We start from the raw sequence: 26,266 nt of genomic DNA on the forward strand, positions 1-26,266 counted from the left end.
CTGCTGCTTTTCCGAGGTAAATGTATTTTTTATTTTTTTTTTGTAACCAGTCTTATATTTAGCTACTCATCCACAGACCGTTTTATCTTTTTTTTCGAACTACCAGAAATTTACATAGGCGTGAATAAAATCATAGCATAATATCCTGTAACATATCTACAATAAATCAAAAGATTTGATTAATAAAAACATTTCATGGAGTGAAATTGTGACTATCTCCTTATCCATGTTTTAAGCTGCAAGAGCTCTTCATGTGCAGAGTAGGGAAATGAGTATAAAGTGACTGTTATTCATCACCTCAGTAGGTAATTTACAGTGTGTGTGTGTGTGTGTGTGTGTGTGTGTGTGTGTGTGTGTGTGTGTGTGTAATGTCATATAAAACATGCCCTGATGTCTTTAAACTAAATATGTATGGCTGAAAACTAATAATTTACAGCCTTCTGTATAAACAATCCATCAATAAGATCTCCACAAAAGGTTTCATCCATAGCCAGACAGACAGTCCGACTTGCAGATTATTTTGGTGCTAGAACAACTGAAATAAAGAAGAAACTAGACAGCCGTTATTGCGCTCTGTACTTTCTGTGACATACTATAAAAATGTACAGTCAAGGTAAGGATAAAGAATAGGAGTGGAATAAACTATGGGAAATGTGCAAAAGGAATAAATAAATACATTTTGAAATTTCACTTTAAAATATTATATCTCAAATCTCACTCTTGAACATTGCACAAAGCAGTAAATATTTTAAATATGTTTTATGTTTTAAATATGTTAGAAATCATTGCATTTGCTTTACTGGAATATGATTTATCTGTTCATCCTTTTACTACAACATATTGTCTTGCATGCATACAAATATTGGCATAGCTGTCACTGTGCTGCACTGGTTTCTATTTGTGTGGCTATTGACCTCTGAGAACACAAATGCAAATTCCATTTCTATAGAAACAGTTCTATAGAGCTTGCTAACATAAATTTTACCCTCATTTCCTGAAAATGGTGGACAATGTTAATATAAAATGGTTAAGCAGTCATGCCAATGTCCATAGCAAGCTTTAATTTCTTTCTATGAGACTAATGAGATTTCCATTACTAGTTTAAGCCTAATAAGAAATGGTTTAGATATCAGTCAAATTTTCCAGCTGGCCTGTGATCACGTTCCTGATCACATCCGTAACTGTGACATTTGTCATAGACCACAGATCTCACTTTCTTGCATATGCATGTGTTGGAACTCCAGTACTCACACATTCCAAGGAACTAGTGGTGCAGATGGATGTAGCAGCTGGCCTCAGTAACATGTCACACCTCTACTCCTTAAAACTAAATGTATACTAAGGCCAGATCTAAACAAGAGGCACATATATTCTGCTTCCAAAACTGTAACATTTGCACAAACAATTGAATCCACTAACATATTGTACATGAAGCATATGTAGTACATGAGGTCAGAAAAAAAGTAAAAAGAAGATTATTGAGAGATGCATTTTATTGCATTTTAAATGGAACTTAGAAGCTTAATCATGTTTTATCAGTGAAACATTGAACCACTAGATTCCATATGTCATCTGGACAGGATCAAAGACACACGTCAAAACAGCTGTAACCTTGAGGTCTTCTGTCATGAATAACAACTCAGTGTAGTAGGACAGAGGGGATAAGAAACCTACTGTTCAATCTGTACTGCATGTGCTTCTATCTGCCACTAACAAAAAAGAAAGACAATGAAACTTGACATTTTCACAAAGCCATTAAATTTCGAGTGTAGGCTGAAACGCAGATGACAGTCATAGCAGTGATATAGACTTTTATGCAACCCTCTGTGTTCCTCACCTCACTGGCAAATACTTTTCCATATTATTTACAGCATGATTACATCAAAAGAGTTGAGTCAGATGTACATTTTGGGAGTATCACTTTATCTAATGGCTCTGTGAAGAAAACACTCTTATTAATCAACGTCAATATAATAATATATTACACTAGCCATAAAGAAGAGCACCAGTAAAAGGCTTCAGAATTTATTTCACATTTACTGTATCAAATTCTTGAACATCTGTGGAATTAAATGATTCCTATCTTTCCTGCATTTGTTAATTTTGGGTTTAACAAACAGATGGTTTTACACACTGACTTCAGTGTTACCTGCAAAGTGGTTTATTTCCAGTGAGAAAGTTGCTTTATTAACTGCTTCAGTGCAGACAAACAGAACTTCTACATGATGGTGTAAGGACAATCTTTACATGTAATTACTGTCTTAGGAGTGCCGTTTCAATTCATGTGTCCACCATGATATTAAATAGCTCTGAAAATGTGCAGTTGCTGTAACAACTGCCTAAAATATTTCTGGAGAAAAACTACAGTGATTCAAGACTGTTGTACTGACTCTCTCTTCTCAATGTACTCTTTGTAAATCTATTAATTGTATCAAAATCTTGTTGTTCAAAAGCATTTGACCATTCACATTCATAACCACATTTAAACAAGGCCCAACCACACTACAGAACTAGCAACCAGTAGAGGCTGGAACAGCTTTGAATCTATTTATTGATTTTAATCATGTTACATCAAAGATGTAAAGAGCTTAAAACTGATTTACAACATAGCTGAAAGGATTACTACACTTCAGGAGACACTGATGTCTATCTTGTGTCAAACTGATTTATGTTGTAAGACTCTTGACTGAGGCAACCATGAATACACACAGATTATAAGTACCTGGCCTGTGACATTAGTCATATGCTTTTTATCAATGGTATCACATTCTAGGCACACAGGTAAACAGACAGGTAATAAATTCAGGGATATTTATTAGCTATTATTGTTTTTTAAAGTTCACTCATCTCTCATATCTTCGGCAATATAATGTTTTGCCTCTTAACCCAGTTGTTGAGCATCCTATTAAAGATTTGTGTGTCAATATTGAATTTAACTCAATATTCAACAATATTGAATTTATTGAATTAATATCACTTATGTTCAACCCAACCCAAAGCAGCTAGTAAAACCTCAGCACTCCAAACCGAGGACTGCATAAAATGTATAGATATAATGGAAATAAATCACAATATACTAATTCTCAACCTGATAGAAAGAACATGGCTGTTCACCTCAGAAAATGCACAAATTGGCAAGAAAAGTCTGTGCCTCTGTGGTAAAACATTTAGAATCCATCACATAAATATTCATATTTGTCCTCCACAATGAACTGCTTCAATGTATAATTTATTAAGCAATATTACAGACCCTCTAAATTAGTATGTCAGTGATGTCACACCAATGGGAACAGAACATCTTGCAGCTCCAGTAAAATCTGGTTGTCAATCAATGCTTCAAAAAAATTATTATATGTCACTCTGAATTTCCATTTGCAGTGATCAATAAAGTATAACCTCAACATTAAAGAGAAATTACCTGTACAAGCCATTGCAGGAAACCCATATGATGCGCATCGATGGACACATTACTAATGAATGGTGTGTCATTTCATATCAAAATGTTCTATTCTTTTTAGACACTGAAATTTCTAACGAGCACCCTGCTACACTGAACTGTACTGAGGGACACACTATCAGCTTCTCCCGCTCAGCTTCTGTCACAGTAGAGCAGCACCCTGTAAAAATGATGGATTGCAAATGCATTCCCATTTCAGATACTTCAGTCGCTGATATCTTTGACTGGGATTAAGCCTCGTCTTGGACTAAATTGCAGTGCCGATGGTTTTCAACCACTGGAAACTGTTTTTAGTCTAGGCTTATGCTTACTCTGGGTCTGCATGACTGGCCCTGTATTTTACAAAGATGGAATATTCTTTAGTAAACATTTTGTTCTCCAGGTTTAGTCAGAAAGTGTTTTTCTTAACATAATGGATGAATCAACACTTATAAGATCAGATGGCAGGCTTCATTACATAAAATAAATGTAAAACTCCATATAACAGATAATTTTTAATTCCTGTTAGTTCAACAGTGAGAGAGCTGAAACAAACACCTCACATATAGAACAGCTTTTATCATACTAGGTGAGATCTGAGAGAAACCTTTGAATCACCTGCTATAAATAATTTCTCAAAATGTCTCAGTTGTGGTCCTATAAAAATGCAGACTGCTCTGCTCTGAGCAGTGGAGAAAGTAGAAAGACCAATTCCAGGTCAAAGGTTTACCTCAGCAACTCAGCAATTCATTTCACTCTGCCCACACCATTCAGAAAGTGAAAAGTACCAAGGTGGCTCATCCTTTCTCTGTGATTACACAGGCTGCCTTTCTATGACAGTGTAGCTCTGCATACAGTATAGCTTTCTCAAGATATTTTAATATTATCAAAAGCATTGAAACATAGTTGATTAGGCAGCGCTACACTCAATTAAATTTTAGCAGTGAGATGATTGTGATCATATTTATTACAAAGAGCATTCGTGATGTAAATTGGTAGAATAAATTTAAGATCATCATTTACCTCTCAGGAAGTGGCAGGCAAATGAAGCAATTTCCTGGACTGTCATGTCATTAAAGGCTCAGTCAGATTATGCAGCGTAATAAACCTTTGCAACACAATAAATTATTTTACCTCTGTAAGCCCTCAATGAGTAACATAGGGAATGTGTAATGTGGCAAATACCCTGCTGATGCTATTAGAATGCATTTGTTCAGCAGACAGCCAAAGTAGTAATTGACCTATAGCAGATAAAACCTTTTGTTAAAAAAGAAAAGTCATTCAGCCTGTTCTTTTTCTCTTTCTTATTCTTTTTTTTTCCTGTAATAATAACATTTGCAACAGGAAAGGTATTCAGTGATAAGCTTTAAAAAGCACTATCAGCACTATCAGTAGGAGATCTAAGAATTTCCCTCTATGAGAAATTTTGATCATACCCCCCGTTTAGAATTTCCACTCGAGCTGTTCTGTGAAAAATGATTCAACTGTGACAAAAGGAACCACATAGGTTACCACAGAGAAAGCAGGCACAGCCAGGCAAGAAAAAAAGCCATTTACGAGACTAGCATGCTCAAAGTCAAAGGGAAACACACACAAGCTGCTTAAAAACACATATATAGAACAAAGGACCACAGGAGGCAGTCTTTGTAAAGAGTGAAAATGTCCCTTGAATAACAACAATGATATATGATGTATGTTATATGCTTTATTATTGGTGTTGTTCTAGTTGTTGTCAACACGTTCCAAGTATATTCACATAAAGACATGAATCTTCAGTGTGATTCAGATAGTTTCTGGTTTTCTGCACCTGTCCCAGGGTCCCGGCAAGACACCAGTGATACTATGGCAAGATGGGGTCTGAAATAGCGTGATCGGGGTCACACGTGAAGGACACGGTGATAGCGTAGCGTGTGCCCCATGCCACCTTCTCCACCCGGTGGAGGTTCTCGGAGCCTGAGGAGAAGAAGGACACTCGGCCTGCGGAGGAGAACGGGAAGTTATGAGCACAGTTATACAGTGAAGAGCAGTACTGTACATTTAGAAACACTGAGGAGAGAGGGCTTAAAAAACGCCTGAAAGCTAAGACCTTACAGAAACCCCAAATGCATCTTATTTCAGATTTTTATTTAACAAAGAAAATTGATTTTGTATTTCCACTGTTCAAAACTGAGCCTTGAAGCTTCAAAGTTAGCTCTGCTTTTACAGGTAAATGTTGCCTGCTTCACTGCCCCTATAAGAGCATTAACACTTATGTCCGTAGAAGAAGTGCAGCCCTGAATTAGATATAAACCTAACGATATATAAAGCTAACATGAACTGTGACACCAAAATGAGAGAAGCGCAGAGCTAACAGGGTATTTATGTAAATTACCTTCACTGTGCTGCTTGGCCCCGATATCCATGCGCTGCTATTGACAATTGTTCTGAATAGTTTAGATGGTAAAATTTCTCTAACAGAGTAACTTTGCAAAGGTGTTCATGTATGTGGTAATGATCTGAATAAACGCAGCATAGTGTGCTGCATTACATACTGCAAGACACACAAATCATACTGGATTACACACAAATACCAATCTATATACAGAGGCAGGGGATTTGGTATGTGTGTATGTCTGTGGTTATTCTAATAGGGATCCAAACCTGGTCAATTAAACAGCACAGAGCCAATTATACGGTAAGGGTTTCAGTGCACTTAATGTAGGGAACCTAAATCAATTCTCTGCCCAACAGTAATCAGCTGTTTTAAGTTCCACCCACTCTGTCAAGCATCCATAATTTACATTACCTAATGATGGGTATGGCTAAAAATCCATAATAATATCATCAAAGCAATTTAGACTAATATAAAATTTTTAGAATTTCTGAAGCTTTGATTACATTTATCAGGGTGGGATAATTAGCACAGTGAAAAGGCAATGGTATGTAAATGCAGGAACGTTGTTCTCTGACCATTAGAATAAGACCTGCAATAAGACATGTTTTTATCTGAAATCATAATATTTAATGGACGTATTCTTACGAAGCACAGAACAAGTCTATATTGTTCTCTGGTACAATGGGCAAACTCTATGGGCACAGCAATCTGTAATTGGAACGTGACAAATTTGGTTGCTTTGATTTTGTTCCTGCATATTAGATTAGAAATGACACAAAACTATGATGTTAAAGTTCAGAATGTTTTAATAAAATTTGTAATGCTTTAATTTACAAGTGTTTACGATTATATTGAATGAACCATATAGTAATTATTGTTGGCAGCTACCATCAAGTTCAAATATTAGTAAAGCTAAGTGAATGCCCAGTGTCAAGTGGGAATCATACATCTCTGGATGATGAGCTCCTTTGTTTTCTCAACATTTCTCTCTTCTTCACTCTTGTATTTTCATCTGTTCATCCGAAGATTTTGCCCCAGAACACTACATATTTGAGGCTTACTAACAATTTGTATCATGCACGCCTGGTTGTCAGGCTGATGTATTTCTCTCTTTATGCTAGTCTTTGACATATCTGTGCTTACAGCCTGTGGACTGTTTTTGAGCTGCTGAGCAGCTGAAAATACATTTTTCTGAATGACAAAGTATTTTCAGTTGTTACATAGTTACTACTATTGTTTACCAGGTTGTTTACCATTTCTAAGATCATTAGTGCATTTTTACAAATGTATCAAAACATTTTTTTGACACAGAATAATTTCACTCTGTCTCTTAGTGATGTAGTCTTATCATCCTCACGATGACTTCTGTTGTCCTCGTTTTAACAATAAGCTGCAAAACCCTAATGCAAATGCCACACGTAGATCTAACTCTAGAGATCTTGTGGGTCTGAGCTAATGATGTAGTGTCACATAACTGCCTAATTGTATGAGGAATGTGCTGTGATTCTTGTCCAGTTTAGCCAGTCTGGACATTCATATTCTCAAAGTAAACATTAACTTCACAGTTATTGTTTTGTTTTAACAACAAAAGAATGTGCAATACACTTGAAAATCTTGAAAAATCACACCAGACAAGTGTGTCTAGATTTGGGTGTTTACTGAAAACAGACAACAGGGATACAGAGAGAGCTTAGCAGGCTATACTACAACGTAAAGAATGAGTCATTTCTTAGCTTCCTACTTGGCTGATGCTAGGGACCAATCATCTCTTCACATTTTAATGGTGCATTAGTCAATTTGACCTTTTTTCTAATTCAAATAAACTGTGAAATATGTAGACCATTAAAAAAAGCACTATTTTAGCAATGACATCATCACATATGTATAAAATGCATGAGAAAACCTGTTTTAAAAAATTGCATTCCAGGTTGGAATCTTGTTTTCTGTTTATAATGACCTCCTGTCATTCCTCTGTTTAGCTAAGAAAAGACAGCAGAATCTGAGTGCCTTGCATCGTGAGGTGCAGAACAAAAACTGCTGCGAAAAAAAAATTCATAAGAAAAGTAAGAAAACAAGTTAACACTGGAAGTGCTTTTCTAAGAATGGAAAGTATTATTAGATGTGAATGGGATGAAGCTGAATGCAAAACTAGCAACCTTCTTTTTATGTATGTATGTTCTATGTAGATATATAAACGCAATCTGTATAATGCGAGGAACTGAGTGATGAACTTCATATAATTGAGTGGATAAACCACTTAGAGAGCTAAGTAAAGTACTGCTTTGGATGAACCACCTTCAAAGAAATATATGCAATGCTGGTAAACTGTATCAAACCTGTGACATAGACTCATGGGAGCTTATTTCTCACCTTTTTTCTATTTTGCCACAGTCTCCCCTCCCCTCCAAACTGAAATGTCTTCCCAAATATGTCATGTAACATACAAAGTTGTTGTGTAGGAGTCTCATTATAGTTTACAGGACACTCTTCTTCATCAGACATTTGTTGTATTTATATAGTTATTAGCGTGCATAATGCTGTCGTCACACCAAAACATAAAGCTGGGATGGGCATATCTTGACTGAAAATACATAGATGAAATCACAGCCACCACAATCCTCACTAACATCAGTGTGTGAATTTAATGATTTGCTCATGATAATATATCTCTCAGTTGGACCCTAAACAAGAACACGTTATCATGAGAACCATTCAATAACTGAAAAATATATTCTGTATACTTTGACACCAATTTTCATTTAAACTAGCTTGACCTAGAGAATCATAAGGAAATATCTTCCTTTTCTTTCTTTCTGATAAAGGATACTTTCTAACTGGAACCAAAAAATAATGTTCTTCATCAGGAGTGTCTTCATCTGGGGCATGGGCAGCCTCCTCTTCCTCTAACTTAGTGACATCCTCCACCAGAGGTGGTGCCTGATGTTTCTCTCTCACTCTCTTTCTACAGTGTTAATTGAATCCACCGGGTACTCCACTGCTTCTGCTCCGAGCTGATATCCACCATGTCTACTAGCTCCCTTCTCCCATCATCCTCAGAGCATCATTTTCTTGTTCTCTGGTGGTGCCTCTATGGGCACATCCACCTCGTCTCTAGGCAGGAAGACAGGGCAGACACATATTCCAGCGGAGAATTTTGTCCTGGCCCCTTCCATTTTCTGGGCTGATTTCATATACAGGGTGATTCAAGTGCTTCTTTTGTTTCACCACATCTGTCCACAAGCTTTCTCTGTCCACCCTTCTCTCCTAGGTTACACACCAGGAATCTACACCCAGGCTACAATTCAGCACCATGTACTTTCCAGGCATAGAGGCCTTTCTCTAGGTGCCTCCTTCTGGGCAGTCTCTGAAGCTAAGTGATATGCATCCTCCATTAGGAGTCTCCACATATCAACATGCTCATATGGAAATGGATTCTGGTCTTTTGCTGTACATGATATTTTACAGGAGTCTGGGATTCTGACCAAACAGTACATAATTAGGTGCAAACCATGCTCTCTCATTTTACAACTCTTTCATTAAGAAACTTTTCCAGTTGGTTTTGGCTTTATCTGAGCTATTTCGTAGCATGGCATAAAGGGTTCTGTTAAGTTTTTTTGACTTGTCCATTCACCTGGGAGTAATATCATGTCACCCCAGATCCTCTGATGCAACTATACTCCTCTAGTTTTACAAATAGCTTGTTTTCACACATCTTTCCCTGATCAGGGTGTAATTTTGTGAAGTAATCAAACCTGAGGACAGTTTCCAGGCTTTTTCCACAGCTAATTTTGCAGTTTATTACAGGAGTACTCATAGCTTCCTTGACACTTCTCTATATGTAGAAAATTGATTGATATGAGAGTCAAATGTGTATGTCACAATACCCAAAGGAACTTTGTTTCTTAACAGGGCACTTCCAATGTAGACACCTGCATACATGTGTAAAGTAGATTTCTATGTATTTTTGCATGTGTAGCCAAAAAAACCAATCTCTAGCCAGATGCAGTACTTGTCCCAATCCTTGATGACCTGATCCTTTATGTGGTTATTTATGCTTCATTGTAAACTGATGATACTTTATTGGTAGGACCAGTTGGTACCTATTTGTGGTCTTTCAGCATAGTATGCCATCTTCATCAATGTGCAGATTATGCTTGTACCTTTTCAACACAAAGCTCAGGGCAGTGGTAGCTCAGTGCTTAAGGTACTCAACTTATAATTGGATGGTTGCTGGTTCAAGCCCCATCACTGCCAAGCTGCCACTGTTGGGCCCCTGAGCAAGGCCCTTAACCCTCAAGTTGTACTCAGTCATAATTGTAAGTTGCTTTGGATAAAAAGCATCAGGCAAATGTCAATCTTAATTCAAATGGATGATCATTCTGAGCCTCTCATTTTTTAAACTGTCGTTTCCCCTGAATAGCCAGCCTACTCCATCACCGCCACTGATATGGTTGCTGGACATAACCAGGGTTCTCCTTCCTGGCAGATATCATCACAGAGGTCCGGAGTGCCGAGGACAATCAAAGCCCACTCATAGAGTTACCAGAACATAATAAAAGCAGTCAGGTGGTGGTCAGTTTACCCAAGAAAGCCCTAATGATAAGCCATATCCTGGTCCAAGACAGAGAACCAAGTGCTGCCTTTAACGCTGTCTACCATGTACTAGATTTGTTGGACTGAGTGAAGGTCTGGGATAGTTTTCCAGTTCAAGTCCTGGTAATCCACACAGAGCTGAAGACCACCTTCCTTTCTTACACAGACTGTGCTTAAGGAACAGGATGACCTGGATTTTGTAATCCATCCCCTATTCAACAAGCCCTCCAAGTATTCCTTTACCTCTGTGTAAAGCCATCGGTACTGAGGTGTATGTCGAGCTAACCAGTGTGGTGTCACTTGGGTGTATTTTGAGTTGGAGAGAAGGAATGTACCCCACATTGTCTTCATTGTGAGAGAAATCTCCAGTCTCTTCTCTTAGCAGGTATCTTGCCTGTTGCTGTTGTGTCAGGTGACTCATGTCAATAGGAGGGCCCCAAACTCCTCCTCCCTTGAGATTTGTAACTCATTTCTCCCAGCTGTGCTACTGTTTCGCCTGTTTCTTCATCAATTGAGTTGTAAGATATCTACAAATTATCAGCACTCCTTTCCACTGGCCTAGCAAAAGCTGGGTAAATAGTTTCCACCTGCTATATGTATCCAAGTGCTGTGCATGGAGGAAGTACATGGCTGGTGCTGTTTGTGACTGGGACCATGATACAGTACCGTGTCCCCCTCTGCAACCTGGCAATAGTTTCACTCACACTAGCCCCTCTGGCTATGTTTGATATTCATCTGGTAGAAATAGAACATCTTGTTTTTCCAGTACAGGGCCTGTCCTCTCACTGCGTTTCAACTTTGTCTCGAGTGAATTACAGCTCCCAGCTTGCATGCTTTGGCCACTGCCTGTCTTGATAGTTCGCAAACGCTTTTCATCAGTTTCTATAGTATTTTTTGTCAAAAGCCTTTTCTAGTACCTCTGTGACTCTCATTTGTGGCTATTCTTCTTCCCAATGTAACAACTGACAGCTCTGCCAGTCAGTGTAGCCAGTCCCAACATTTCCTCCATGCTACATAACACAGTATGTGGAATATGTTTCATATGAACACTTGACAAATCAGGGACACCTGTGAATCTGTGTTCTATAATGCACATGTAGCAACATCATCTAGAAAGCAGTTCACACAGCACCTTTTGCAAATGAGGTTTAGCAATCAAGACTGATGACAAGGTGAATGTTGCCTGATCCACACTGACTCCAGTGTATTTGCTCTCCCTACCTGTCACGCCATGGCTGTTCTTGGATGGATGAGAACTGTTCATTTTGTGTAGGCTGTCTTTGGGGTGACACAGGACAAGCGGTACAGTGTATTTGGACACTAACATTCTCTGTTCTATCCACGGAACCTGTCCATTGACAGATGAACATACTGACCTATGCCTTTAGTCTGACAGTCCTTTAGCATCTTGTGCCTTTAGCATCTTTATGCCCACGTGTGCTGTGGGGAAGCATGTACACTCCTGGATCTCTGCTACAGCACCAATGCACTAACAATAGAGCTCGGCCTGCACGTCACTCATTTTATGGTTCTTTACTGTCCTTTTTGTCATCATTGCTGCTCACAATCCAGGCTGGCTATGTCATTCATCTGTGCCACGAGACCTTATCTGTCACCACATCATCACCTGCCATGTTTTGAGATGGTACTTAATATAATCACTTGATAGCCCAGTTTCCATCTCCCTCAAGAACTTTCACTGAATCAAACCCAGGCTGTATTTTTTAATCAGGACCTGACTCTCTAGCTGCAGCTAACAGCCACTGCTTGAACTCAACTGTGCCAAACAGGAAGCTTTGTGGTGACTCTTGGCTGTCTTGTGTTCTACTGATCAGTCTATGGTAAAGGTCATTCGACCTGTCCTCCTTAAAATGGCACTTCGAAAATAATCCTCAATTTAAGAAGGGTAAGATCTCTCTTAATCTCAAGCACATCACATAAGCAAAGACTTAAACTTATCACTGCTTCAGTAGTCTCCTATCCAGCATACCCTTTCTTTAGTACCATGGCTATTTAGTGCATTAAATTATGACATTCATGACATTTTATTATCTTGTCCCCTTTCTCCAATTTAGGCAAAAATTTTCAGATGCTCTTTTCTTGTGAGATTTATATTCTGAGGGGATAAATCATAACTAGGACTTTCACCCATTGTGACTGTTTTTCCACTGAATCTCTTGATTTCACCCTCACGTGCTTTTGGGAAGGACTGAAAGCTAGACGGTAACTCTGTTTTCTGTCTCGGCAGCTTTTCCAATTTGGCTCAGCCGTTACTCACGTTGCACTCTACAGCCTCTGTTCCAGACAAATGTGTCCGGGTTCGGCCGGGTTTGCCTTATAACAGACAATAGGGATACACAGAGAATTTAGCAGCCCACTTAGTTCCCAGCTATCCCTATACTCCCTATACACCCTATACACCACTATACACCTTATACTCCACTATACTCCCTATACACCACTAATGACTGACCAATCGATTCTTCACAAAAATTTAGAAACATAAGTGATTTTCGGTATTAATACATAGCACACTCTTGGATGTTTGCTTAACAAAATGTATAAAATCCACTTTCCCCCCCTTTTTTTCCCCCTTTGCTCACAAATGTCACTATCCAATTACACTATCCAATTATACGAACTCTTAAAGCAACAAAGTTAGTATGTGTATGAAACAAAGCCCTACTATCTATTGTAACCTAAAAGTAAAGTATTAGTAGCCTACAAACAAAGTTGTCAGTTTAATGGAAGTCATTAAACAATACACACACATTGTTAAGATGTGCTCATTTTAAAAGTTGTAATGATATTTTTCACACCTACTCAGTTTCTCACCGGTCCCTCCTGTGTGCAGACAAACATAAAGCCCAAAACACCAAAGGGCATTTCATTTTGCCCCTTCCAGTCAGAGCAGAGAAATGGCAGGAATATACCCATCACTTCACATTAACACAGTGGGGTGTTGAGCGTGTGAGGAGCTCCTTGGGGCAAGGCTGTGGTGTTTCTCTGAAGCCGCTGCCAGTGACTCTCCAATCTTTGCAAGCAGCTGGTCTCCCCTTGGATTCCCTCAGTGTCTGTTCTCAATTTCCCCGACTGTAAGTTTCTAACAGGGCCTTGTCCCCCACTGACACCTTCCCAATATCTGCACCTCTCAAACCCCAGGAGTCCCTCTGCCCCTGCAGGCTTCTATCAGCTTTTCCTCCCCATGATCTTCTTCTACTCTGTCCATCCCCTCGCCCTGCTTCTGTGCCCTTCACACTGACCCTCTGTTCTGCACTCAGTCTCCCTGCTGCTTAATGCCTGCCGTGCTGCCCCTCCTCCTGGTTCAGAGAGGAAGGCTGATTGTCAATTGCACTGTAACTGAGGTCTGTCAGGATAGTAATTACCTTTACAGGTTCATCATCTCTACGCGATGAGCAATCAGCGCACCATCCCAGTGCTTCAGCACAGCCATGCCGGGAGCTGTTTTAAACCCGCCGTACATGGATGTGGACAGAACAGGCAGAGACGTCTCCAAACTGAGCCTCCACGGGCTGATGAATAAACCATGTGTGATATTTAGAATCATTTAAGCACTTGGAGAAATATCACAGCTTTTTTTTTTTTATCAGGCGTTTTCTTGTCGACTTTTCCCATAATTCTCTTCTCTTTCCCCCCTACCCTTCAAGGACCCATGTGTATTCAAGAGTGAAAGCATATCGACCAATCTGCATTTGCCCTTCACTTGCCAGCAGCTTTTTCTGTGCTTGGAGCACTGAGTGATCAGGTGTCATGCTACGTGACAAAACACCTCCCCCATCTCCACCGTCCAGCAGACATGAGCTGAGACAGATTTTCTGAGATATTTTAGAGGAGGGATAAATGTAAAAGTTCAACCGAGTGCAAACCTACTAAACTTGTAAACGACAGCCGATATCCACTTAAATGAGACATATTAAGCTTCATCTAAAGTACACCAGTTACTCATGCAGAAGCGTCACATTTTCTACCTGTCAGGCCTATCAGCTGGCTATTTGCGCACTGTGACATTATGTGTCATTATCAAAAAGGAACATAAGAAAAAAAGACAACACATCAAATGATAAAATGGCTGTTACCACAACACACTATTCTCCCCTCTCTGACTGACAGGGGAGAGACTAAGGTAAATGTTAATGGCTCAGGATTAAAAGAACTAGGTGATAATTACAATTTATTATTTTATGCCCCGATGGAGTGCCCAGACAGAAAATAAAGTATAGGTGTCAAAAACTCATCAGTATTACACAAATTAACACAAGCTTTTTTCTTTTTTTTTTTCAACAAATATTTTCATGGTCAGGCTTTGTAAAATTAATGGCAATGTTAGTTCCCTGAAAGTAAATATTATATCAAAATTGAAATGCACTGAATTAAAAAGTAGTACAGACTTTTGATGTTGAATACAGCAGCTCTTGGTTAATAACTAATTACTGATATTTATGTTTTTGACCAAAATTCAAAGCATTTGCCTGGTACAAGTCACCCTTTCCATGCCCCAATGTAAACCTGTCCATGCTGTCTGTATTCAGCATGGAAAGGAAGCACAGTCTGGACTGAAGAAAAAAAACAGGAATCAGACATAGCATGTCTTCCCATCTGATCATTCAATTCAGTGGTTATGGTATTTGACTTCTAATCAGAAGGTTGCTGGTTCAAGCCCCACCACTGCCAAGTTGCCACTGTTGGGCCTTAACCCTCAATTGCTCAAGTTGTGTGCAAGTCATAATTGTAAGTCGCATTGGATAAAAGCATCAGCTAAATGCCATAATTGGAAATACACTGAATATTCATTAGGCAGTCTCAACTCCACTGAGAACCCATAATAGACATTCAAAACTACCTTGCATAAGCAATGTCCAGGCAACTTGGAACAGCAGTTGAAAGCAGTAATAACCCATGTGAAATGTTTACCTATCAAACAACTAGTACCTTTTATCTTATATTCTGTGAAAATAACACTGATATAAAACTAGATCTACTGTTAATTGCATTTTTCAAATGTAAAATAATTTGTTATTAAATAGTATGACCATAAGACAATTCAATTTGACCTTCTTCAAAAGCTCAAATTGTGGATTCCTGACTGTAATTGCATTAACTACAAGTCATGCACACAAAACATACATATTTATTCTAAAGCAATAAAGTTTATTTAATAAAATTTATGAATCCCTTCTCAGGTCAGACCTCACTTCACTAACAGCTTACCAGAAAGGGGCTCCACTGTTCTGTTGCCATCTGGGTCCATGAAGATGAATCTGCCCCCTCCAAAATCCACACTGTAGTCCGTTAGGTAGAGTAACGATGTGTAGTCGAAGGATCCATAGGTCACCTGTAAAAATTACAAATTTAGTACATTCTTTTTTTCTGGCTAAGCTCAGATTCATAAAGGTCTATCTTTCACATCATAATTTTTCTAATCTCATTATTTTTTAAATTAGGTTTCATGGTTTAATTTATTAATGTAGATGTAATAGTTTGCACTGCGAAAATATTCTTCTAATATAAAAAGGGTGTTTAAAGTGTTTGAATGAGGCACTGAAAATGGTGCACCGCTCCATGTTCTAGTTGGTCTTCACCTTCTACCTTATAAGGAGAAAGCAAGTCTCCTAACTAATTGATTCAGAGTTCCAAAATCTTAGATTGGTCCCATCACAGCGTTTTTGAAATGCCTATTCAAGAAAATCCCAACAGTGGGAATCCCATGAGAAATTACTGGGTTTTTTTTTGCTTGCTTGCTTTCTTTCATTTTTTTAGACCATCCATGTAAACTACTCTTCAGTCTCACAGGGGCAATTTCTGGCAATACAGAACATGGCAGCATGTTAACACCAGAGTAGTGTAATCCATTTTTATGTAAATGTGTGGTCCTGTGACTATTATAAGTGTGTCAAAGAATGACAGATGAGGGTAACATTTAAAATTCTGAATGCCATTTATGTAGCTGCCTCAAAAACACAGACGGTGCCATGAATTAATGAAGAGGCAAACGGGTGGAACTCCACCCCCTCCATCCAACACCCACCTCTCTTACAATAGGTGTAATGAATTAACCAAATCCAACGAAAAATGTTATGCATCCTTAATGTTTGCCATCAAAAACAGGAGAGAAAAATAAAGTTCTTCTGTATCAAAGCTGTTTCTGAACAAAGCTTGCTAATGAGCTGTACTAATAAAGTATGAATCATGTTTAAAGTTATTAAGCATTCTTAAAATAACTTTACTGTTATCACAGTATTATGATGCCTACTCCCAATAGGGCAATATAATGGCCAAAGAGCCAAATAGCATATTTATTGTATATTTACTCCATTAAGGTTCTACTAATCAGGGTCCTCAATATCACTGAAATGTAAATGGAATTCTGACATTGTAATTTCACATTTCAGTTCATCTTTATGGTGAAGAAACCATGACATCACATTCTATATAAACTCTTATAAGCTGATCTGAGACTAGTTCAGCATGTGAGGAAGTGCATACTGATTTGGAATGCTCCTTAAAAGAATTTCGTAGCAATCCATTATAAATGCCTACTTCAGTGAACAGATGGGATTTTTCCTGCTCTCCCATGTGACTCATTGAGTGCTCTGATCACCTCAGATGATGTTACTTTGAAGTTAGGCCATGTGTCAAGCATGCCACACCTCTCTATTCATTTGCAGAAGAGAGCAAACTCTAAAAAGCATGGCCTGAACACACTCCTGAACTCTACAAATCAAGCTTATTTCAAAATATAATTGAAGAAAATACAGAAGTATTATCAATTTCTGATATTATTAAAACAAATGTGTTGACATTGAGACAAATTATATTTAATATATTTTTGTTAATACTTTGTCAAAATGTTGACTAAATTTACTTTGTCTCAAATACAAAAGTATTTGTATTTACAACACTAATAACAACAACAACAACAACAACAAATATTTCTAGCTGAGCAATAATGTTCAAAGTGATAGTTGGTGATGATAGCTGCTACTATAACCAAGATCATTATATACAGGTTTTCAAAAAAAAAGCTTTTCACAAAAAAGTACCCACACACTATAATGAAAATGTTCAGACTATGTTATTTATACACTATAATGATCAGAAGCAGTTCGCTTATTTGTAATTTACATATGCATAATTAACTCAGTCATAATCTGATTTTTGCTAATAATATATTAATTGGAAAGGTTCTTTTTAAAACTAAACTATGAATTATGTAATTTTTGTAATGAATTATTACATTTTAAGGTATGGTAGTCTTGGTCGAGCCTAATTGGTCAAGCTGCATAAAGCCACACACTTATAGGTCATACCTATAAAAGTATAAAAGTATCTCCATACATTGGCTTACATTAATACACAACACTTGTTTTACCTGACATCAGAAGGCAATTTCAGAATTGAGAAAAAGCAATGCAGTACACATAAATAGGAGACAGGGGCTTCTTGTCTCATGGGTGAGTTCATCTTCACCTTGATTCACCATCCATTAACTCCAATTTAGGTTCACATGGAGCCAATCCTATCCTGGCAGCACAGGGCACAAATCAGGAACCAGCCCTGTAGAGGATGCACCCACCAGGCCAATTTAGGGATGCCAATTGACCCAATTCGCATGTCTTTGGAACATGGGAGCAAACCGGAGTGCCCGGAGGAAACATGGGTAACCTGTTACTCCATTAATATTTCATGAACATCAGGGGGTGCAAAATGAGGAATAGTTTGGATATTTATTTGGTTTGATATATCTGCTCTGGGAAAGGCAAGGGATACTGTGGGATGAGGTGAGCACTGATTTGCCATTTTTCACATTCTGAATAAAAAAAATAGAAACATTACAGTTTTTGTAATAATTATTGTGAAGAATCAGAAGAATATTTTTTCACTTAGTAGAGGAGAAACTAAAGTATTCTGATTTGCTAATGTCCTGCTCTGTGTTAACATTAGCAAACATGGCCATTTGGGGCAACTTGTCTCAGTGAATTTGGGAATTATTTTTACAGCATCCATCCAGCTCTGCCCAAGAGCACTACCTCATTATTAACGAGCAATGCCAGCTTTAAATCACCTAGATTTAAGAAAAACTAGGTGGCAACACCCACTACCCCCAAAAGAAACGAAAAAATGTTACTCTCCAGTGAGGCACATGAAGTTAAAAGGCAGGCACAAATAAACAAGATCTTTTCCAAAATAAATAGGGGTGAGGGTAGGGGCAGAGGGCAAAACCTAAATGTGGGGAAAAATAAATAAATAAAAAATAGATTGACTAGATGACTCTTCAGTAGATAAAGATGAGTGCCTGCTATGTATTTGCATAGAGCCATTTTGAAAAGCTGACCTAGTGGGACTTGGGTCCAGTGTGTCGCATGCAAACAGTGGGCTCATAAAGAGTGCACCCCAGACCAGGCAGTTTGTGTGTGCCAGGACCAACGATGAGTCTGATTAGTAAAGTCTGAGAGAGCCTACAGGAATAAAAAACCCAATTAGCATTGTAGTTTTGTTTAAATACTTGAATGTTTTATTTGAAAGATCGTCTGAAGTTGTTGTAGTTCAGAAGGATTTAATGGGCCTTACCACACTACTGGACTATCTCAGTGATTAATAATTGGGGTTTAGTGATTAATCAAGCCTTCTTTCTGAGTTGGCATTTAATTTTAAATTTGAAGTAAAAACAAAACATAATTACCCAACAATGAACTGATTTTACAACAATAAAAACAATCTACACACATTCCCACATAGGGTGACAATTAACCCGCTGATGGGCAACTTGTCACATGTACACACTCACTATTTAAATGCTTATAAGTCCGCACTGAAATAAGATATGAAAGTATAATGAATACAAAATGTATGACTGAGACTTCATTCTTTCATTTGCCATGCAGTTGGTAACATCATGATCTACTAAGCCCATGATATGTTGTTTTTTTTTTTTTAAAGTGTGACAAGATGTCCTAGTGTCCCTTAAAAATTTACTATTCACTGGTAACAATAGCATTTCACACAATTTATTTTTTTAGGTTGTGTTGGCCTTGATCACACAGTCAGTTTAAAGGGAAACCCAAAACAATAAGAAAACTCAAAACAATAAGAAAAGAAAAAACAAACAATCTTAAGGTAAAGAGCCTTCAAAAATACATGTAGAAGTAACAGTAGAAAACCACAGTCTTTTCATCCATAAACTGTACAATGCTGAACAAAAATGGAAAAAGACTTTGCTTTGACCAATCTGTGTAAAGACCAGCATGCAAGCCATTCCCAAATGACCACAAATGAGCACATTTCATATAGCAGATATCAAATATCTAATTTTGAAATCACTACTAGAGTTTCATCCTTTGTAATGCACAATAATGAGGTTGGCAGCTCCAAGAAAACGAATAAACATTTCTACAGTGATGACCAAGGAGGTGGCTTGTCACTGACTGTAAAGGTTTGCATAAAAATCTCATGTAAAGGATACTTAATTTGTTAATTTGTGTAACTAAATTGCACTAATATAAGAGAGCGGCTTCCTATAATACTCATGGAATTTGGAAATATTCTGACAGTTAAAAGCAGTGTTATTGCGGAAAGTCAGTTTTTTTGTTGAACATTTGGACACAGGAGATGTGTTAAATGCCTGTTGGATAGCTTCCTAGGTTTTTAAATTATGGACTTATCCACATTAGTAAGGTGGACATTCATTTTTAAAGACGTCTATGACTCAGACGCTCACTGAAGATGAGACAGTGGACCACATACAGGAGAAGAGTTTTCAGTGGTGCAGGAGCATTCCTTTGAGATGAATGTGTATGCAACCGCACACACGTGTGTGAGGTACAAGATGGAGTGTGAGTGATACCTTGTCAATGTGTGGGTGCCAGTACTCATCGTGAGTGGTTTTGGCACCGGTGCTGTTGATGCGGGAGAAGAACGTGGGCTTGGTTAGGTGCATCTGAGTAGGATCAAGCCCAAACGTTTCAGCAATCACTCTCTGAATGCGCCCACGCACGTCCCTATTTTGGAGCAGGAAACATTTAGAACTACTAATTAATGAATGTTACCCGAACAATGTCTGATGATAAATGTTTATAAATAATTTATGAAATTTGATAGGTAACTATTAAATCAAATAATCAAATGAATAGATAATTAAATAATAAGTAAATGAACAAATTAACAAGTGTATCAATGATTTGACAATGCTATGTTTTATTATTATTATTATTATTATTATTATTATTTTCTAATTTGAATAATTCATCAATTACCTATAAAGTTTAAAGTCATCCTCAGTGAAAACATCGTTTATTTCAGCACTAAAGTATCTGGAAATAAAGGAAACAAATGAAACAGGATTAAAATATTCTGAACCAATAAAGCCTCATCAGCCACAACTCCGTGTCCCGGTTAAAGTGACATGCTACTCAAAAGGCAGAATACAAATACTGTAAGCATGTTAAAATGCAGGCTGTCGATTCACAGAAACACCATGACAACTCAGGCCTGTCAACACATGCCAGATGCCCAAATGCACGGTGTCAGCCCGAGCAAGGGCACAGGAGGGAAAGCCGGGCTGCATGGGAACTTCAAGGTGTCAGGAATTAAGACAGGCTGCCTGAGAAACAAGACTCACACTCTGTTCACCCAAGGAAAAAAGAAAAAGCGAACTTTCGCCTAAGGACTCAGGACCCTGAGGCATCTTTTGATGAACAGATGAAAAGCAGAGTGAGCCAGTCTGATTGACTGCTCAGTCTTGTTACAGCTCTAACACCAGCTGAGCCTGGCTCAGCCGGGGCCTCCCATCTGCCCCGGTACATTCAGCTCTGACGCACTTGCTCACCTGTAGATGTTGACGAACTTTTTCCCCCATGACAGGGCTCCAGAGTGGAGGTCCAAGATTGAGGCCTACACACACACAAACACAACCAGTTGAACCATACAGACATACACAACATACTTATGTATAGGAAATAATCCTATACATAAGTGAGAAAATAAGATTCCCAAAGGAAAGTGAAATGGCAGGATATCAGCGCGTTTGTGAATCCTGTTGCTGCTAAGTTTTTGGTAAAAGGATCAGTGAATGGGTGGGTGTAGCCTCTGCACTCTGCCCTCTGGGTCACCCCACCACATGAACACACCCAGACGAACATGGACTACCCATGAAACAGACTCCACATCCCCACTTCCAACTTAAAATTGCCACACATCATAAAAAGATGCTTTGCCTGGAGCCAGAGTTAGTGTCTTAAACCTCAACCCAACCCCCCCGGGGTTGATATGGGGCTCTGTGCAGTCTAAACAGATATGTTGACGCTGCAATAAGAATAATTCTAGAAGCATTCCAACAGCTGCAGTTTTGGTCACAACGCCACAAATCCACAGCCATTATTTTACCTGAGCTCATGGTATGCCATAGAAATGTCACAGACCTGCAGTTTCTAATAATCTTTGCTCTTCTCCCTGATATTGAAACCTTGAAATAATCAAAGAACCAGGGTGAAAAGATCACAGGGATTTAAAGATGCTGTCTGCTGTCTGTCATTTTGCTCTAGAGAACCTTTAAGTGCTAGTAAATTCCATCCCTTTCTTTATGGAACTTATATGAAAGTGCTTGGTGTCTCTACATAACACCAAGAACAGTCCCTATACATAGACACACAACAAACTAAAGAATAAACAAAACAAAAAAAAGTCTTCTTTTTCAATAAATTTTTACCTTTTTGTACCGTTGATGTCGAATGGAAACTAAGAAACCAAACTAAGATTAATGGAATTGTGCCTGACTGTGTATAAAGCTAGCTAGCTAATGGTACATGTGGTCGATCAATGAGGGTTGTTTTTCGATTGCCTAGATGTGTCCATGTTACTCAATAATTTAATTTGAGATCCTTCGAAGTCAACTAAATTTACACATCACTACTTTAGTTAGTAATAATTATTTAGCATATTATATTATTTCCAGCAAAGGTGGTGACAATTGCTGGTGGTATATCTTTGCTACAAATAAATGACAATGAAACATTATCAATATTAGGACATTCATACACAGAACCCAATGAATAAAAAGTCCAACTGGAGAAAGGTTCATGGTAAAATACACTCACAAATCATTTTATTAGAAACATCATCCATGTACCTACACGTTTTAATACTAATGGTCTAGTACTATCCTGCCCTCTTGTGTATGATACAGAGATGTGCATTCATAATCAAGATAACCTAGAAAGACACTGAACCCAACAAGCAGAAAAATTCTTAGAGAAAGCTGTCAGGCACAGAAATGCAGAGAAGCAAAAAGAAATAATGAATTATTTTTTTCTTTTTTTTTTTAACTTTATAATAAAGCATATCTACTCACGCCTCCATCTGAACCACCAAGTGACAGTCCTCTCTCGGCTAACCTGTGGATTTAGAGAGGACGTTATCTGAACGTGCATATGTTGTTCTCAAGTGTGTTTAAAAGCTAGTGAGTGTATGTTCACCTTTTGAGCATCTGTGCCTCTTCCTTGGTTACCACATTGTCTGACACCGCTCGGCCACATTTCGTAGGAGTGCAGCCTGTGAACAGAAAACATTACCCACATTAGGCCAAACCAGAAGCAGTTGTCTCCCTGTTCAACCATGATGCTTTTCAGCCACCATCTGCTACTGATAACTGGAGCCCACACAGTAAACATGTTGACTGAACATTCCCAGCACGTTCAGTGGGGTTGTTGCTGGGTGTGTGGACTGCAGCACTGTACTGCCTATAAGCTCTCATTTCCTCATTCTGATTTACAGCACGTGAAGCGCATGAAGCCGAACAAGGCCGTAGAGTAACTCCAGCACCTGCCCTCTCTGGGTTGTGCAGAGCCTTTTGATGCCAGTGAGACAGCCAGTAACGAATTCCATATGAAGCCTCGGCAGAACACGGATGGCGACTCACAACTTGAGTGGTTCGTGCGGTATCTGACCAACCAACAGGCACCCATGACATACAATCTTTTTTGTTGACCTTGGTAGAACAAGGTTTTCAATGTTTACCTGAGCAGCCTAATCTCACAAAAGAACATCATCTCTCTTCTTGTAAAAAGAATAAAAACTGGCAAATAAAGAATAAGGCATGGAGTGTTAAAGATGCCAGAGTTTCTTTAAGTCCTTTTGCTGTCTAGAGCATGTAAAACTTTACCTCTGACTACCACTGAAGTTTCTTTATTGAAGATCAGTGAGTGCTGACCGTGTCCTTGGGGCTGGTGCACTAAAATATGCTGAAACTTCCGTTTTAATCCTGCAGCACCCTACAAGAACCTCTTCTCACCAAAATTTAGTGTCATCAGAAATTCAATTTCACATACTATTGTGTAGGTCAGTAAAAGTGCTGGAAGTACCATCCTCAAAATATACCAACCTCAAAAAGGCCAATGGCAAAACTCCCTGGGTTTAATTTAACCTTTTTAGATCTCTCAGTTTGATTCTCCAGAATGCTTTGTTACCGTCATTCTCAGACAGCCTGCCTCGTTGTAGTCAAACCGACTATATGAGCAAACTAATCTCAGACACTGAACTCATACATTTGTTGTTGGGTGTTTTATATTTGCATGTCGGGCTGTGTGCAAACAGCAATCAAAAAGAGTGGAAATGATGCACTGCTCATTTTTGACACTGGCACATTCTTTTTGGGATCTCAGTATGTGGATAATGATTTTAAATGATGATGATGGTGAGTTTAACTTTTATGTGTCATTATTCCCACTAAAAAAGTACTATCTACTATCCAGCTTGTATGGCCCGCAGGTGCGATGAGCTGAGCCAGGTATGCTTCAGCAGTGAAAACATTTCCAGTGTAAAGCAAGAGTTTTCCACAGCAGAGAACTTGGAAACACCGCTCTGTGAAACAATGCCCAAGGGTTTTATTTAAACAGAAATCAAATGCAGAGCAAACGCGTCAACCATGGAGTGTTAGCAATAGGCCTTGAGAATACAGCAACAGAATGCAGTTGGAAGCACAGAAGCATGTGGTGGAATAAAGGAGGTCAATATAATACCTGGGAAGCGCTTGTGGTTTTCATAATCTTCAGAGCATTGGACCACGAATACTCTGGGCTGTGACAGTGCTTCCCATCTTGAGACCAGCGTCTCTGTGATGTCATCATTGAAACTTAGGAAAAGCCAGCTCACTACCGCACATATGGCAGTCAGAAGCAGCAGGGTGATGATAAACGCTCTGCTATGGGACGTCTGTCTGTGTACGTTATACCTGATCAGAAGACGTCGAAAGAGAACACTATACCACAACAGCCAATGCCTGTCCTCCACACTCATTCACCCGCTCATGCTTAGCTACCTTATGGCACTACAAGGCGCCCCGCGAAAGCCCTACAGTTCTAGCAAGCAAGAACTCAAGCAACAGAAACACCGCCTAAGCAAATGTCATACATTAATATTCATAGCGTAGATGGCCAAGTATAAACAGGCCAGTCTACACAGATGTTAAATGACAAAAACTGGAACTTGATTTTTTTTTTTCTCGTTTTAACCCACTACTTAGATATTTATCTATGAACTTATATAGCCTTTTGAAGATGAAAGGCAGAATCAAATACTGAAATGAAAATACAAAAATAATAAAACTGTAGTCGTGTTTTGCAATTTTCAACGTGTTTGCATACCATGCAAAGTAAATTACGTTCGGCTTGTGAAAAGAAAAGCGTTACTACCTTTTTATTTTTTTCTCAGTGGTGTTACTGTCTGAGATTTTAAAGTTTCCTCGGCGTTGCACAGCCATTTATAATAATATCAAACCGTCTGCTGCAGAAAGACATACAAAAGATAATGCCATATAGCAGTTACAACTTCCCACGCGAATGAATTACAACAGCAAACATAATAGCTATAGGAAAGAGTGAAGCTGGAGACTGTATCATTTCATTTCCTTGTCAGAATATATTTCCAAAGTAAAAGTCACGAAAACACACAGAGAGAGAGAGAGAGAGAGAGAGAGAGAGAGAGAGAGAGAGAGAGAGAGAGAGAGAGAGAGAGAGAGAGAGAGAGAGAGAGAGAGAGAGAGAGAGAGGTGGGGGGGGGATGACGTGGTTTATAATTAATGGATTAACTCTATATAACATATTTTAAATTTAGTACAGTAAAGAGACACCTCAGAAGGAAAATAAACTGAAAAGTAGGGGAAATTATTTCCAGTTCCATATCATTAAATTAAAATGTTAACTTTTTTTTTTTAAATAAAGCCTCTCATTAACTTTTGAGCTACAATACTACTAAGTGAACCAGTTCTTACTGAGACATCATGTACCAAACTTTACCTGTTGAAAATAATGCCCCTCAATCAGCCATTTCTATATTAAGATGGAATATACTTTTAACTGCTTCTCCTAGTTGTCTGGCATGTTAATGTTTTCGAGGTTAAAGTTTGAAGGTCTTCGAAGATATCTGAAAAGTTGTTCAACAGCAGAGATTTATTTGAACTCATCTGAACATCAGATATACCCAGTAAATGCAGTTCCTCGTATGTGTGTGTGTGTGTGTGTGTATATATATATATATGAAAGAAAACAAAAAGAGGAAAAGGGCAACACATTTAAAATGTAAAAAAGGTCACAGAATTTTGTATAAAACTTGGTTTAAAAAAAAAACAAAAACCCTCAGTTGATCTCACTTCCTCAAGGGTGTCTAAAACAATGGTATCTGTATCCATTGTGCCATTTGCAAAGATGGCAAAGATCTTCCAAGAAAGTATATTCAAATATAGTATAATGGAGGAAGAAAATCTTATTTGGGTACATGGCAATTTGTGTTTGTGTACTCAAATGTCTGTAAACTTAATGTCTAACAACTTTGTCATTACAGAAAACCAATAAAAG

At 38.4% G+C, this 26,266-nt stretch overlaps 1 protein-coding gene across 3 annotated transcripts; it reads right to left on the minus strand.

Annotated features, from left to right (window-relative positions):
• Nucleotides 1-5,126: 5,126 nt before the first annotated feature.
• On the minus strand, nt 5,127-25,295 carry uts2r2 (urotensin-2 receptor 2). Of its 3 annotated transcripts, XR_003412010.2 has the most exons (10): nt 25,106-25,295; nt 24,434-24,645; nt 22,892-22,967; nt 22,768-22,810; nt 21,247-21,311; nt 20,675-20,731; nt 20,266-20,419; nt 15,633-15,756; nt 13,790-13,936; nt 5,326-5,413 (listed from the first exon to the last, which is right to left on the minus strand). XR_003412010.2 is itself a non-coding variant. In XM_027029393.2 (9 exons), exons 1-9 carry the CDS (start codon nt 25,171-25,173, stop codon nt 5,277-5,279), a joined length of 921 nt encoding a protein of 306 aa, XP_026885194.2. In that variant the 5' UTR covers nt 25,174-25,295; the 3' UTR covers nt 5,127-5,276. The 3 variants fall into 3 exon arrangements, 2 of the variants coding, with proteins under 2 accessions (XP_026885194.2, XP_026885193.2); XM_027029393.2 differs by lacking the exon at nt 13,790-13,936 and having other exon boundaries at nt 5,127-5,413; nt 24,434-24,630; XM_027029392.2 differs by lacking the exon at nt 13,790-13,936 and having other exon boundaries at nt 5,127-5,413.
• Between the last annotated feature and the right edge of the window lie 971 nt (nt 25,296-26,266).

Source organism: Electrophorus electricus, chromosome 14 (genome assembly GCF_013358815.1).
Source record: "Electrophorus electricus isolate fEleEle1 chromosome 14, fEleEle1.pri, whole genome shotgun sequence".
Taxonomy (NCBI): Eukaryota; Metazoa; Chordata; class Actinopteri; order Gymnotiformes; family Gymnotidae; genus Electrophorus; species Electrophorus electricus.